This window comes from Anser brachyrhynchus, assembly GCF_964034855.1.
Source record: "Anser brachyrhynchus genome assembly, chromosome: 1".
Taxonomy (NCBI): Eukaryota; Metazoa; Chordata; class Aves; order Anseriformes; family Anatidae; genus Anser; species Anser brachyrhynchus.
Window position 1 is genome coordinate 81,431,146 of NC_137694.1, and position 15,285 is coordinate 81,446,430.

At 42.5% G+C, this 15,285-nt stretch overlaps 2 protein-coding genes across 7 annotated transcripts in view; one reads left to right on the forward strand and one right to left on the reverse strand.

The window, feature by feature from the left end:
* Positions 1 to 15,285, forward strand: part of LOC308201029 (uncharacterized protein) — an 87,141-nt gene that overhangs the window by 66,941 nt on the left and 4,915 nt on the right. For 4 of the 5 annotated variants that reach the window (XR_013956003.1, XR_013956004.1, XR_013956005.1 and 1 more), the window contains one exon: positions 1,856 to 1,937. Coding sequence is in view for 1 of the 5 variants with exons in the window: in XM_080607750.1 (XP_080463876.1) it covers positions 1,856 to 1,937 (82 nt within the window). In the remaining 4 variants the exon portion in view is untranslated. Of the gene's footprint in view, positions 1 to 1,855; positions 1,938 to 3,362; positions 4,074 to 15,285 lie in introns of those variants that run through there. The other variant, XR_013956006.1, reaches the window with a different exon arrangement.
* Positions 7,033 to 14,174, reverse strand: LOC308200997 (syncytin-2-like). Of its 2 annotated transcripts, none has more exons than XM_080607679.1 (2): positions 13,942 to 14,174; positions 7,033 to 9,744 (listed from the first exon to the last, which is right to left on the reverse strand). In XM_080607679.1, the coding sequence occupies exon 2, from the start codon at positions 8,609 to 8,611 to the stop codon at positions 7,487 to 7,489; it is 1,125 nt and encodes a 374-aa protein (XP_080463805.1). In that variant the 5' UTR covers positions 8,612 to 9,744; positions 13,942 to 14,174; the 3' UTR covers positions 7,033 to 7,486. The 2 variants fall into 2 exon arrangements, with proteins under 2 accessions (XP_080463805.1, XP_080463806.1); XM_080607680.1 differs by having other exon boundaries at positions 7,033 to 9,574; positions 13,942 to 14,173.

The window sequence follows — 15,285 nt, forward strand, 5'->3', positions numbered from 1 at the left end:
GTGCAAGTTTTCTTCCTAAAGACTCCCCAGATGCCCAGAAGAAGAGCTGCCATGGCACAACCCTCACCTCTGGCTGGGGTCGTGGTACTGCCCAGAACCCTCTGTTCTGGTTGAGGACTCTGATGCGGAACTGTTACACAGGCCCAGAGCTCGTGACTTCAGCAGTCAGAATGAGCTGTTCCCTCCTCAGAATTAACAGTCAGTGATCTCTTTTGTTGTATTTTTATGCAGGGCTGCTGCTCAGCCTTGTGACCTTTGTTTTGGCTGCCATGAGGTCCTACTGCCCAAGAACATGAAAACATGATTAATGGATGTCTGGCTTATGCTTTATGTTACATCAGCCCTCCACGTTCAGACTGGGTTGACAGATAGGCTAGGATTTCCCTCGTCTGCTCTCTGTCTGTTAAAAAGCTCTGGTTATTGATTTTTCTAATTATGTTTTCCCACAAATCGTGAGAATTATGTTTTCACTTTAGATACATTGTTCAGTTCTCATTCATGCTTGCAGCCTTCTGAAAAGTAGTCTCAGTCTGAGATCATCACAGTGGGCTGAAGAAGTTAGATACTCATATTCAAAAGAACTTTAATTCCCTTGGGCTTCTCTGAGAAGCTTTGCCTCAGTTTTAAAACTCTTGAAAAAGCCAAGTGTAAATACACAAGGAGGCCTGAGCAGCTATAAATGATGGAGACATCATACCCTCTAGCGGCAGCAACAAATGTCACTCATAAATCCCTGCAGCCCAAGCTACTTCTCTGTGTTTTGGGAGAAGCTTTGAGGATGGAAGCTCAAAGGGGGCAACGAAGTACATGGTAAACCTGACCTATACTCTTGCGGACCAGGCACCAGGCAGAGTCCTTTATAACATATTAGAATCCCAAGAATCAAACAGGAAGACTTGAACAGAAAAATGAGTGATAACTATACCCAAACTCATGTACTTAATGGCATGTCTCTAGATACATGAACTGTCCCCTTTATTGCTGTCTACTTCAACAGAACATAAATCAGGAATAACTGCAGGAAAGCCATTTGTATTTTATTTTCCTTTTCGTCCATTTTATATTCTTATATAGTCTTAGCTATTAACATAGAATCACCGCTAATTGTATGAAATAATGTAGTCAAATGTTAAACGTCTTGCATGCTTGGTTTACATCAGCTATATATCCTGCAGGGTTAAAAAATTTTGGAGGAAGCAATGTCTGCTGGGTTTCGGTATTATTAAAAGTATAAACATAAAAATTTACTGAGAACAGGAAAGGTTTATTACCTGACATTTGAGATCATATCCCTCTAGGTAGTTTTGTTCTTATACAACAGTTGCCTAAGCAAAGCAATGTTTAATTCACGCCTGCTAATATATAGTGGGTTGAAGAAAGCAGCTTATGAATTTGCTTTTGAAAGTTCAGTGTTTGGGGTTTGCTAAGCTATTTGCCTGAGGGCAGGATGACATTCCTGTGGCATGTGCTGTCTTGAATTCCACATAACTCACACTCTTTTTTTTTTTTTGCCTAAAACCAGATTAAAAGAAAAAAAAATGAAAGAAAAAGAAAATAAAACTCAAGAAATAGACATTGCAAAAAGCAATAGGTCTTTAACTGCATTCTGCACTGTGATGAAGCATAAATTGTTTCTAAGGTTTGGTAATGGCATATCAGTATAATAACCATTAGTTTAGAAACACATATTATTTACTGCAATACTGATCCAAATCTCCATCCCATATTCTTCCCAACATAATTCAAACCAAGTTTGCTTCATTTCAGTAATGCTCAGACTCATAGTTTTTCTGTTATTACACGTTAGTGTAATTAATTTGAGGTCTCTGACTAATTTCTGCTTTCCCTATTTCAGATTTCCTATGAAGGAGATTTACAAAAACGTGATGGCCGGTGTTGCTGTTTCTTCTGCTCTTGCCAAAGGCCAGAATGCTTCTGTAAGTCCTATTGCCACTGGCACACCACTCTGCAGTAATTATTACACAGCCCATATATCAGCACTGATAAATATTAATTTATAGGTTGGACTTCATAATCTTGGTTTTGTTCATTTAAAAGCAACATAGGATGTATAAGTATCCTCAACCATATTCTTATTTTCTTTTACACCACCAGATAATATGCTAACATATGCTCATGTTGAAGTAAAATGCAGTTTTTTAAGATTTCTTTTGCAAAGATTTCGTAATGGTCCAGCTGGGAGCATAGGGCTTCAGGCTATGTCCTCATGTGCCAAGCTTGTGCAGGCACACACATCTGTGCACCAGACCCTAGGCATCCCCCTACAGCATGCCACCAGTGAGACAAAAATTAAAAAACAGAAAAGACTCTGCTTAGCTGATCCATACACACAAAGGGACAAACAACTATCCTAAGGGGTAACAGCCATTCGGATATAACGCATTACTATTAAATGGCATCTGGGAAAAGACAAGAGGTCCTTTAAGATTCCCCACAAGGAAAAGAATAAAAGGTTACTTTTCTTTTTTATTAGACATCAGAGATTATGTCCAGCCTGTTTTCATGACACAAGCCCTTTAGAAACCCGGCTTTGGTAGTCCTACTGTTTGTGAAATGACTAATTTCACAACCCATGTGGAAATCCATAGAGAATAACAAACATGGGAGAAAGAAACAGATTTGGCTGTGCATGTGGCATGTAAGTGAGAGAAAACAAATCCAGAGGCTTGGGTAAAAAGTAGAGTAGAGAGACTGAAGGCAGAAAAAATTACTGGGGAAAGGAGATCTCTTCAGAAGAGGAAAAAGAGTAAAGGACCTCCAATAGCAGAGCTGAGAGACATGAAAACAGTCAAGGGACAGGTGAGTTGAGAAAACTGAATGTAGAGGGAAACATGAGCGATCAAGGGCAAGAAAAGGGGTTTAGGTTTTCATTATTTGGGCTTGGCTGATGATACAGCACTGGAACTGTTCCTACTATAAAGAAAAGCCTGTCAGTAAGTGAAAAAAAAATTCTACAGTCCAAACTCTCCCTACGTTTTGTAGCTGGTAGAAAAAGGAAAGTGAAGAGGCTGCAAGTTGAAAATGCCTTTTAGAAATGTACTTTGTTTTCCAGAGAAATGTGGGCATTTCTCATGACCTTTATTTTTTAAATAGCTAACAAAAACAGAGGCCTTTTCTTGCTCCCTTTGAAGTTAATAGCAATAATTCAATTACTGTCAAGTGATTAAGTTCAGAATAAGACAAAATAATGATGCTCCTTCAGGTAGATAAAGTACATAAAAAGGATTAAGAATCAAATAGAATTCCTAACAAATAGTTATTACCTTATGCTATTACTTGGACAAAAATTAGAATAAACTGTATGCCAAGCAAACTATTCTTGTCTTGTTTCTCTCAAGCAGATACATGCATGAAAAGTTGGAAACAAAGTTTCATATGTGACTTATCAGCTCCTCGTTCACTGAAAATCTTTTCAGTCTCTAAGAAAAGAAGAGACAAAGCTGATGTAGGCAATGGAAGAGAAAGACATTTTTGATTACGGATGATCAAACTGTAGCATTCTCTTTAGTATCGCTTTTCCTCATTGTCTGAGGAGAAGCTGTTATAAAAATAATCTTTCAACAGAAGAAATAAGAAAATTCTTTTGGCCCAGCACACTTCTCTTTAAATGTAATTGTTACTTTTTTTCTGGCTTAATGTACCAGTCATTCTGTGTATTCTCAAGGTAGTTTCTCCTTGCTTCTATATCTATATTTTTGCTGCTAGACATCTTCCTGAACACTGACTCAATGATGCACCAAACCTCTATAAGGCAAAGTCATTTGGGAGATAAAGGTATTCCCAGAGTTCACGTAGCATCAGCATGACTTGATGTGACCTCCTTCCTGCCTGCCTCAGTAGATTTTCAGCTGAGAAGCAGCAGTTTTAGACCCACCTGAATCTTGATGGATTCTCCCATCTTTCTACACTGTTTATATATCACATTTTCCAACATTTTGCTTCATGAGGTGTCTTGGGTGTAGGTGGGACAGTTTCGATAGCAGGGAGCTGCAGGTCTGGCCTCTGTGAGATGAGGCCAGGGACTGCCCTGGGCTGGACACAGCTGGCTCCAGATGGTCCTAACCAGCTCCTGTGAACACACAACAGGGCACAGCTGAGCTCATCAGCAAAACTGCTGGCACCTCTGCGAAAATGTATATAAGAAAGGCCTGCTACACAAGTAGGGAGGGGAAAAAAGAATGTGAGAAATAGTCTTGTAGACACCAAGGACCAAGTGGAAGGAGGGGGAGGAGATGCTGCAGGCACCAAGGCAGAGATTGCCCTGAAAAGTGAACAGTAGGGTGGGCATCTGGCCACAGTCCAAGATCAACCCACTGCAGAGGGTTAGGCAAAGCAGCAGCTGAGCATACTACAGCCCAAATCAATAGGATATATTTCAGACTTAACTCACCCTATGCACAATGCTTATACTTCGAGAGCCAAGCCAAAATAGCAATACAAAGTTACTTCATTCAAGGGATTCAACCTCTTGAAGTCCTGTCTTGAGCCTATTGTGTGTCTCTCAGTCTGAGTAGATTTGGTATAAAGAATATTTCTCTTCCTGAGATGATGGTGATTTCATTAATCCTCTGCACTAAACCCCTTACTGACAGGTATGACTAGAGAATGAGTGGTATTATTTAACTACTTGGTGTCACAGCTTATGGATTGATGTAGGTGGGGACTAATGCTTCTTTTTCAAGCTTTTCTTTTCCTCTCTTAGGGAAAAGAATGTTCTCTATTTTTCTCCAGGTCTTTCAGTACATTCTCTATGGCATTTCAGAAATAATTGGTTGCAGTAACAGAAGATCTGCAAGATGTTTTTGTGTCAGCACCAATTCCACCCCTTCCCTCCATGACCAGTGAATCTGTTTTCTCTTCCAAGCCCTTTTTCCCTCAGAAACATCTGCTGAAGCTATAATTTCTTTGCCCAGCTGCTTTGACAAAAAGAAATACTGTTATTCTTAATATATATACAAGTTATGTATTGCTGTTTGTTGAGTTGTGTTGCTTGTTATTCTGTGCCCAGATAGCCTTTTTTGCTCTGCTCTCCATTTTCTTTTTAATGAAGGAACACTTGAAGAGCCAATTCCCATGAGATATAACATTCTCTGCCCAACTGAATACCCTTTCGGCTGTAAGTGTTTTTGCATGGTTCTAGAGGGCAGAAAGGCAAAAGGAGCTTAACCAACCCTTGCACAAGCACTAGGTATTATAAGGTCCTGCACTTCTTTGAAGTAAGATGTCACTGTGCTAGTCATCTTCTCTACATGGATTAGGAGGGCAGAGAAGACCGAACATGCACACACACACCTCCCATGAAGAACAGTATAGTAACTGCAGAGCTCTGAGTGCGTGTTAGTCACAGACACAATGCCATGTGGACTTTTCTTTGAAGTAATATTTCTGCTCACTGCCAATATCACAGAGCTGTTCTCTTACAGCAGTTGCTACAGTACTCTCTATTTTTGTGTTTTGAGTGTGAGGGGATGGCTATGTCTATGTGAGTGAGTGGGAACCATGTGAACATACATAGGAAATTATTCTCTTGGCTCTGGGATAGCTGTTGAACAGGGCAAGTCCCAATGGTCTGCATTTGTTTCTAATCAACAAGGTTTGCACTGTAACAAGAAACATAAGACACTCTCCTGCCATGGGCAAGGTTCATTACACATAGAAGAGCACACACACTGCTTTCAGAAGAACTGCTAAGAAAACACGCAGAACAATTTTAAACCTTGCTGGTCTGTGTTAAAATCTGACAGTGTAGTTAAAAATGACATTAAGACTTATTCTGTAGAAACATTCTTTAGCAGATTGGACCACAATAACCCTAGAAATTTACCTTCTGACTGTTCAAAAGAATGTTGTCAGAAAGAAAGAAAGAAACGTGAACCACATGATACCCTTGGTACATCTCTCTTGTCTCTTTCTTAACCATAATAATTTCATCTTCACCAATGCCACCTCAACAGGGTGAGAAAAAGTTTCCAGGACCAGATAAAAGAGAAAGCAGACTGCAAGCTGTAACAAAGGAAAGCCTGCTTAAAAGTCAGCTGAACTTTACTGGGCGTAACCTAGACATCGGGATCAAGGGTATGAAAAAAGTCAAACTATTTATTGGCCCTTGCCAAGGTGTTCTTAAAATTTGGCTGGAGCTGGAAAAGCCACGGCCTTCCATGGACGGTTTTATCACTTTAGGGAAACAGATCAAGATCATTAACTTAATTTCTTGAAATTACTGAAATCTGTTCCACACTATGACCTTCAAGACAGGTGGACTGTGTTAAAAAAAAAAAAAAAAAAAGGTAACCAATATGATTCTGGGTAAGAAAAAGCTTGATTAAGTATTAAAAAGAGAGGAAGCTTAGCCTCAGAATTTGCATGCAATGTGGGAATCTATCTTTAACTTAGACATTTTTTTGCAACTGGAAATATTTTATTCCTAGCTCTTCTTGCTCCTTCCCCCATGCCCTTCCATTCTCTCCTCCTCTTTTCTAGTTTCTTCTCTGCTCCATTTCTCCAAATTTTAACAGTATTGAGAACTAGGCACACAGTAGTTTGTGCGGAAGCATGTTATTTAGGGACTGCTAGTGAACTTATGCAATATGGATCTGATGGGGAAAAAATAATTAAAATAACTTTATATCTTCAAAAAAATCTGTATAATCCTCATTCATGGCATTTACAGCTAGCTTAGATTGTCTTTCACTCACTGAGATTTTTTTGTGAATGTTGCATGGGCCTGCTTTGTACACCAACTGATCTTGTGGCTGGCTCTACTGAGAGATCTTCCTTGCATTCAGGCAACGAAATATCTGGAAAAGAGAGCTCAGTGAAGCAATCTTTTCAACGGTATCCTTATCTCATATGAGACATATGAGAACATACTCCAAGTTAGAAAAGAACAAAGAATGACATGCCCTGAAGAGAAACTGAAATGACTGTAAATGTTTAACTGAGAAGAAGAGCAAATACAAGAAGATACTGTGAGAAACACTCCGTAGCCAATAACTTAGGCTCAGGCGAGGATCTCAGTGAAGTAGTAATTTATTCGCGATTGCAATGGCGGGCGCCCCACAAGCAGGAGAGCGCACCTACTAGTTCCAAAAACACAGTTTATATACTTTTTGATGACAGGACCCTCCCCTGTTTCCCCACTGGAGTGGGTAATCCAGGTTCACAATCTACCTGATGCTTCACAGACAATGCCTGGCCTTCAGTTGCCGGCCTGTTTTTGAGATGGTAATGTTTTCTCCCCTTATCTGGCTTGACTTAACATAGTGATTTTCACCTGATTGCTCTAAGGAGTCTGGTTGTCTGCATTTTAGGAGGACACCTGCTGAGCTTTCTTATCACTGTAAGCATATCTCAATACCACATTCCTTCCTTCTATACAATGTAACACTGCAAAAACAACATTTCTATTCCCACAATTCCCCCCTTTTCTCTTTTTATAATTTGTTGATTTTTGCAAAATTTTTCTCTAAGATGTAATCTGGTAGATGTCTTCCTCTTCTTTACTTTCTTTGCTTTCCATTTCCTCTAATATCATCATCTTATCTGAGTAGGGTGGTGGATCCATGGTCATTTGTTTCAAAAGTGCAGTTTCAATTAACCGCTGGACAAGTCCCCTTACACAGGGGATAATGCGACAACCAATGGCTGTCAAAACTCCTGCTACTACAATCAAGGATGTAAATATGGACACTACCATCCCTTTCCATTTACCAAACCAAGATTCCAACCATCCTGTGATGGAAGTGTCTGCTCCTGAGTTTTCTGCCAATTCATTGGCAAGGGTGGTAAGCCCTTGCAATGCTCTAGTTACTGTGCCATCCGGGGCAGTATTGTTAGGGATAAAAGTACAACAACGGTTGCCCAGCATCATGCACACACCACCTCTCTCCGCAAGAATCATATCTAATGTTATTCTGTTTTCCCAAGCCATTTTGCTGGTGGCATCTAGTTGTTCAGCGATTCCTCGTATCGCATTCCTTGTATAATTTATGAATCTCTGCTGATTATAATAAATATAAGTAATCCAATCCACATTCTTATTGATTGTTACCCACCAGAACAGTGACTCAAACCCTGCAGCAATTTGATTCCTGGCTTCCTGTTCATCGGGAACTCCTCTAGGCACCCCAATAGAATCTACGTACGCTCTATCATCAAATGATACTCCTAAGCTTCTTTTACTTCTTCTGGGTATTTGTGATGTTTCTCTTTCAAATGCCAGGGTGAAGGATATAGCTAATTGAACAAGTGCACAAGTGCCTCCCCAGTTAGATGGTAGGGTGGACCGTAAGATCTTCCCTCCACAGTACCACCAGAGATCTGCCCTGGGGATCTCAAATCTTGAATAGTTTCCCATCAAGTCCTCGGTAGCATTCAAGGTCCTCGTGCACAAGGCAAATTCTCCCAGATGCCAGGTAGCACTCACACCCTGCCGTGAGAGGCAAGCTGTATGGTTACCTATAGCTGTGGAGAATACAGGGGGAGCCCTGATACTGCTATCATGCAAGGAAGGGAATAGCAAAGAGAGAGACTTACAGGCCTCATTTCCCCAGGCAGTCTTTTCTTGGTACAATGCAATCATACATCGCATTCCCTGGGAATCCTTGGTCCACCCCAATGGGCAGGGCACTATCTGGGCAATCGGTCATCCCGAGGCACAAGCATAGCAATTGCTATGGTTGAGACTCTGGACAGTATATTTGACCCATTCTATCCAGGCATTCACAACCCCATACCCTGTTTCAATCTCAAATGTTTGAACTGCCGCATTTCAAAGAGGGCCTCCTGTTTTCTCTCCTGTTTTCTCCTTGAGTTTCTCCCTTTCTCTGATGGCAATAGAGGATTGTTTCCATACAGCTATTCTCAATCTGGCTGTTGGGCCTCTCCCAGTTATTTGTTGTCTCTGCTCAGTTGTCATTGGGCATTTAAATCTCCACAAGCTAACACCTCACAAACATCAAACATGACAGATTGTGGTACATAACCCTCTGTCACATTCACCCATATTTTTATGGGGTATCCCATCTTACTATTATCTGGTCATGCCTTTTCCAAGTTGCCAATTGACCAAGGCTTTCTCTGAGGCCTATAATCACTAAAAACAAAATTAATAATTGATTTTTCCCTGTCATTATTTTTAAACCTTAGGTTTCCAAATAATTATCAATACAAAGAATAAGATATACACTACTACCATAACAAACCCCCCTTGGGAACACTTCAATTCACTATAGGCCAGTCCTTTCTCTCAATCACAAGTCACACTCATTAGTTACCTGTGAAAATAAAAGGTTAGTTTACAATCGCAAGCTCTTATCCCGCTCAGAGTCCACTATGAGATTTTTCTCTTCGATTTCAGCTTCCAACAAGTCTTCTGTAGGAACAGCTTCCCAGGTACTAGGGTCGACGGATGCCTTCACTCGAGTATAGTGAGTCCAACCTTTTTCCGCAGTTCCTATGGCTCAGTGGTTAGTAGTACTTGGAAGTGTCCTTCCCATTCGGGCCGGAGTTGATCCTTTCCAGGTCTGAATCAGGACCCAATTTCCCACGGGTCCTGAGAAATGACAAAGAAGAGGACAACCCCAGAACACAGTTCTTAAGAAAACTCTCTTGTTTCGAATTGTGGTATCTCATCCCTTCTGCCCAGACAGGGTAATCCGAACAGCATCTCATACGGTGAAATTCCTATATTGTTTCTTGGTGCTGTTTGAACCTGGAGGAGTGCTAAAAGTAAACATTTTACCCAAGGAAGTTGGGTTTTTAACACTAATTTAGTTAATTGCTTCTTTAATGTCTGGTTCATTCGCTTTGCCTTCCCAGAAGAGGAGGGGTGCCAGGGGGTGTGAAAAGCCCACTCAATCTCTAAGGCCTGCATTAACCCTTGCAGTACTTGTGAAGTGAAATTATTTCCTTGATCTGAATCAATGTTTTCAGCTATCCCATATCTAGGGACTATTTGCTCCGGTGATACCTTAGCCACCGTGTTTGCAGTGGCAGATAAGAGGGGAAAGCTTACACCCATCCAGTCACGTGGCCAATTAGGACAAACAAGTACTTAAATCTCCCTCCTTTACGTAACTCAGTAAAGTCTACCTGTATACTTTGTAAAGGTCGAATCCCTGGCTCCCGTCCCCCTCTAGGTTAGTTACAAATGACCTTTTTATTTGCTTTTTGACATATGGTACATCCTCTACATATTTGCTTCACTAAAGTGTATATTCCTACACAGACATACTTTCTTAGCACAACATCACACATTGCTTGCATCTCCCAATGACTCTCTTGATGTAAAACATCATATTTGCCTCATTGGTGCTTTATTCAGCATTTCTCTCCCATCAGGGAGTATCCATTTTCCCTCAGGCTTCGTGGCTCCTGATTCCTTACAGAAATCTCTCTTAAAAACTTTTTAGTTCTTTCTTAGTTTTCAACAATTCCCTGAATCCTCTCTGGATTTATTCTCAGTTTTCCCTCAGACATTAGATGCCTTAAATACCTGACTTCTCTTTCTACGTATTGTAATTTATTTTTCAATACTCCCAAGCCCTGCTTTCCCAGAAAGTTGAATAGCTTGTTAGTAGCTTCCTTCACAACTGTTTTCTCCTGTCCTGACAATAAACAACCATACACATTTTGTAACAGAAATTCCTCCTTGGGAGGTTGGAATTGCTCCAAAATCTGTTCTAGAACTTTGCCCAAATTAATCAGAGGCCCTGTAAACCCCTGAGGTAAAACTGTCCATATGTATTGTTGCTTCCGCCCCCACTTCAGAGTCTTTCCAGTCAGAGGTGAATATATCTTTGCTCTCAGGGCCTGAGAGCACTCCATTAATACCACTGTTATTCCAGTCTAACAATTTACTATTTGAATGCCCAATTTCATCATCAAATCCCTTCCCAACAAGTTAGTCCCTGCCTTGGGTACATACAATAATTGCCCAGAGATCATTTTATCCCCTAGTCTCAGCTTGGTACCCCCCAAAGGTGGCACTGTTACCCCAGCCCCTTCTACCCCCATCACTTGTTAGGGTTTCATTAGTTAATTTAATCCCTGATACTTTACAGGCCAGTAATGACCTAGCTGCCCCTGTGTATTGTGTTTGATGGCAAGGTTCGGGAGGGGGCTGCAGTGGCAGCCCCCACGAGGAGAATCCAGAAACCACCCCGTAGCAGATAAGGGACAATTTCATCCGGCCCCAGAGGGGCCCACCGCTGCCCAGAGCCAAGCCATGAGCAACACAGTCCGTGCCTCTGTGAGAGCACATCCACGAAAACAAACATACAAACAAACAAAAACCTGCTGCTCAACAGCAGCTGGGAGAGCGAGGAGTGAGAAACCTCCCCGCAGACACCAAAGTCAGCACAGACGGAGGGGGTGGAGGCGCTCCAGGCGCCGGAGCCGAAGCCCCCTGCGGCCTGTGGAGAGGCCCCTGGTGGAGCAGGCTGCCCCCCCCGCCCCCCCCCTTCTCGATACTTGGGAAACTGACCAAACACCACAGCAAATATACCAAAACTTCTAGACGGTTACTTAGATAATGCCTACATCCTCTTTCCCTGCTCATTCAACTTTCCCAACTCATTCAAAAAAACAGCTCTGTCAAACATTACATACCACACCTTTAACACCTTTAATAACCCTTTTTAACACTTCTTCCTATCTTTCTCCAGCCTGTACTTTCTCCAAAGTCTCAGTCATTAGCCAACTTAATTCCATACCTTTCTCCCTCATCCCATTTTCCTTCTCTCCTCCTTCTTCCACTCCGGATATTCCTACCTGAAGTGGCCAGCCTGCCCACACTTAAAACATCCTATCAAAGCCTGTCCCTGCTAAGATTCAGGTCACAACACGGGTAGCTTTCCTTGCCTGCCATTCCTTCATCTCTCTTCCCCTCTTTTCCATCCTGGCCCTGACTCCCCCTGAAGATTTTCTTCCTCTTTCTCCAACCCTCTGCCTCACTACCTGCTACACTGTCAATACCATTAGTTTCACTCTCTGCTTTTCCTTCTCATCTCCCCTCTTGACACACACGTTCAGGGCCTCCCACAGGAGGGCCCCCCAGTGACTGTTCACTACATCCCCCCCACCTTCTGGAGCATTTTTCTGTGCATCTTGCCAGGCTTCAATCACAAAATGAACTTTCAAGAGCCCTTGGGATACCGGGTCCTCAGGATTCATCCCCAAGTACTTTCTCATTCTGACCCCAAGTCTCTCATATGATTTCTGTGTTGCACACTATTATTCTTCCAGCCAGGATCGGCAAGTGGTTATTTCTGCCCTGCCGGTATTACCCCTGGTCCTGGAGGATGAGTTCTTTCCCATTTTTGTATTGCAGCTCTCCTCCTGATCATTCCCATTTCTTTCCCTGTAAACAACATATTTATATACATAATTCCCCCTCCCCAAGAGTATAAGTTAGGTCCTAGGAAACTCCTAACCTCTCTGCTGGTAAAGAGGGGGGGAAGTTCACTTAAGAGGATACACAGATAGTGTTAGTGCTGTTAGTATCAGGGAAGGCAAAATTCTCAGTACCTCTTCTACCTTGTTCTAATTCTTTTACCAGTTTGGGGTACCTCCTGTTCCCAGAGCTAATGTTATCTATAGTTCCTGTCTCTTCTTTCGGAGAAACTGCTACAGCAGCCGCTGCTGCTGCAGCAACTTGGGGGTTATAAGGAGGAGGTAAGTTATCCAGAAGGTCCCATTTATCACTTGTCTCTTCCTTTTTCTTTCCCTCTTTATTCTGATTTTTGCTCAAAACCAAATTTATTCCTTGTATCCAACAAGCTGCATACTCCGATTCTTCTTCCAAAAATGGAAATTTGTTATTAACATAAAAATTTAAGGCCTGACATACCCAATCTTTGTCAGACCCGTATTTTGGCCAAAATACTGCAGCTCCTTTAATTGGTTCTTTCGTCCAGACTGATACACAATATTTAACCATTTTCTCCCTATCTTTTTCCTTAGTTTTGGGGTTATTCTTCCAATTTCTCAACATCCTTCCTAAAGGACAGTCGGGAGGCACTCCCCCAGGGATATCTCCCTGTCCCTTGGAACTCATATTTCCCATTTTTCCTATCCTGGAAAATGGGGGTGTACTGCCAAGCACTTCCCCGTGCAAGGGCTACCGCACACCTATAAGTTACCAAATTTCCCTGGTGTACTCCGAGCACTACCCCATGCAAGGATTACCGCACACCAAATTTCCCTGGTGTACTGCCAAGCACTACCCCGTGCAAGGCTTACCGCACACCAAATTTCCCTGGTGTACTCCGAGCACTAGCCCGTGCAAGGATTACCGCACACCAAATTTCCCTGGTGTACTCCGAGCACTACCCCGTGCAAGGATTACCGCACACCAAATTTCCCTGGTGTACTGCCAAGCACTACCCCGTGCAAGGCTTACCGCACACCAAATTTCCCTGGTGTACTCCAAGCACTACCCCGTGCAAGGATTACCGCACACCAAATTTCCCTGGTGTACTCCAAGCACTACCCCGTGCAAGGATTACCGCACACCAAATTTCCCTGGTGTACTCCAAGCACTACCCCGTGCAAGGATTACCGCACACCAAATTTCCCTGGTGTACTGCCAAGCACTACCCCGTGCAAGGCTTACCGCACACCAAATTTCCCTGGTGTACTCCAAGCACTACCCCGTGCAAGGATTACCGCACACCAAATTTCCCTGGTGTACTCCGAGCACTACCCCGTGCAAGGATTACCGCACACCAAATTTCCCGAGACTCTTCCTTTCTCTCCCTTATCTCACGCTTCGTCCGTCTCCGGCCGCGCCCCTCGCGGAGCTACGGAACCGCGGATCAGGACTCCACACTCGCTTCGTACAAAAGTACGTCTCAATCACACATCACACATCACACAGAGTCTCACCCGACCCCCGAGGCAATACTTAATATTTCTTACCTTGGTCTGTGCACAGAGTTACCGGATCAATTCTTAAAACCCTGAGTGCCTACCTTCTTCCTTTTCCCCACTACTTCACGGATCCTGCCTCTTTAATCAGTCTCGGGCCCTCTGTCAGCTCTCCGCAGAACCGCCACCGTCGATGCACAGGACCGCTGAAATCAGCGGGGCATGCCTTCCTGCTGCTGCGGCGGTGGGGCTCCCTGGTAGGTGACCGGATCCCGGACGAGCCCCCAATTGTGAGAAACACTTCGTAGCCAATAACTTAGGCTCAGGCGAGGATCTCAGTGAAGTAGTAATTTATTCGCGATTGCAATGGCGGGCGCCCCACAAGCAGGAGAGCGCACCTACTAGTTCCAAAAACACAGTTTATATACTTTTTGATGACAGGACCCTCCCCTGTTTCCCCACTGGAGTGGGTAATCCAGGTTCACAATCTACCTGATGCTTCACAGACAATGCCTGGCCTTCAGTTGCCGGCCTGTTTTTGAGATGGTAATGTTTTCTCCCCTTATCTGGCTTGACTTAACATAGTGATTTTCACCTGATTGCTCTAAGGAGTCTGGTTGTCTGCATTTTAGGAGGACACCTGCTGAGCTTTCTTATCACTGTAAGCATATCTCAATACCACATTCCTTCCTTCTATACAATGTAACACTGCAAAAACAACATTTCTATTCCCACAATACCATAAGCACTTGAAAAATAATGTATGTTGTGAGGAAATCACACTGCAAGCTTCTGTTCATAACAGTCCACAAAACAATAATGATGTGTACCTAATCACATTTAATTGCAGAAAGTTTCAAAGTGGTAAAATTAATAATACAAGGAATAAGTATAGAAGGAAAAAAAAAAGAATCAATGAAACCAAAAATTTAGTCATATTCAGAATAAGACTGAATATCCTTATGCATATGTGTAACCATTTGATAACAACAAAAATGTTGTGTCACATAATGCAGATCAAGTTTTCAAGTAGTGTTGAAAGAAGGAGAGAGGAGAACCCTTTACCCTCATTTCTGCATAGTATGTTGTCCTGGTTTTGGCTGGGATATAATTAATATTCTTCATAGTGGCTGGATTTAGGAGAAAAATAATGTTGACAACACACTGATATTTTAGTTGTTGCAGAGCAGTGCTTATACTAAGCCAAGGACTTTTCAGCTTCTCATAATTGCCCTGTCAATGAGGAGGCTGAGGGTACACAAGGATCTGGGAAGGGACAGAACCAGGACAGCTGACCAAACTCGCCAAAGGGATATTCTATATCATATGACATCATATGGGACAACAAAACTGGGAGGGTTGGATGGGGGTGGAGGGAACCACTGCTCGGGGGCT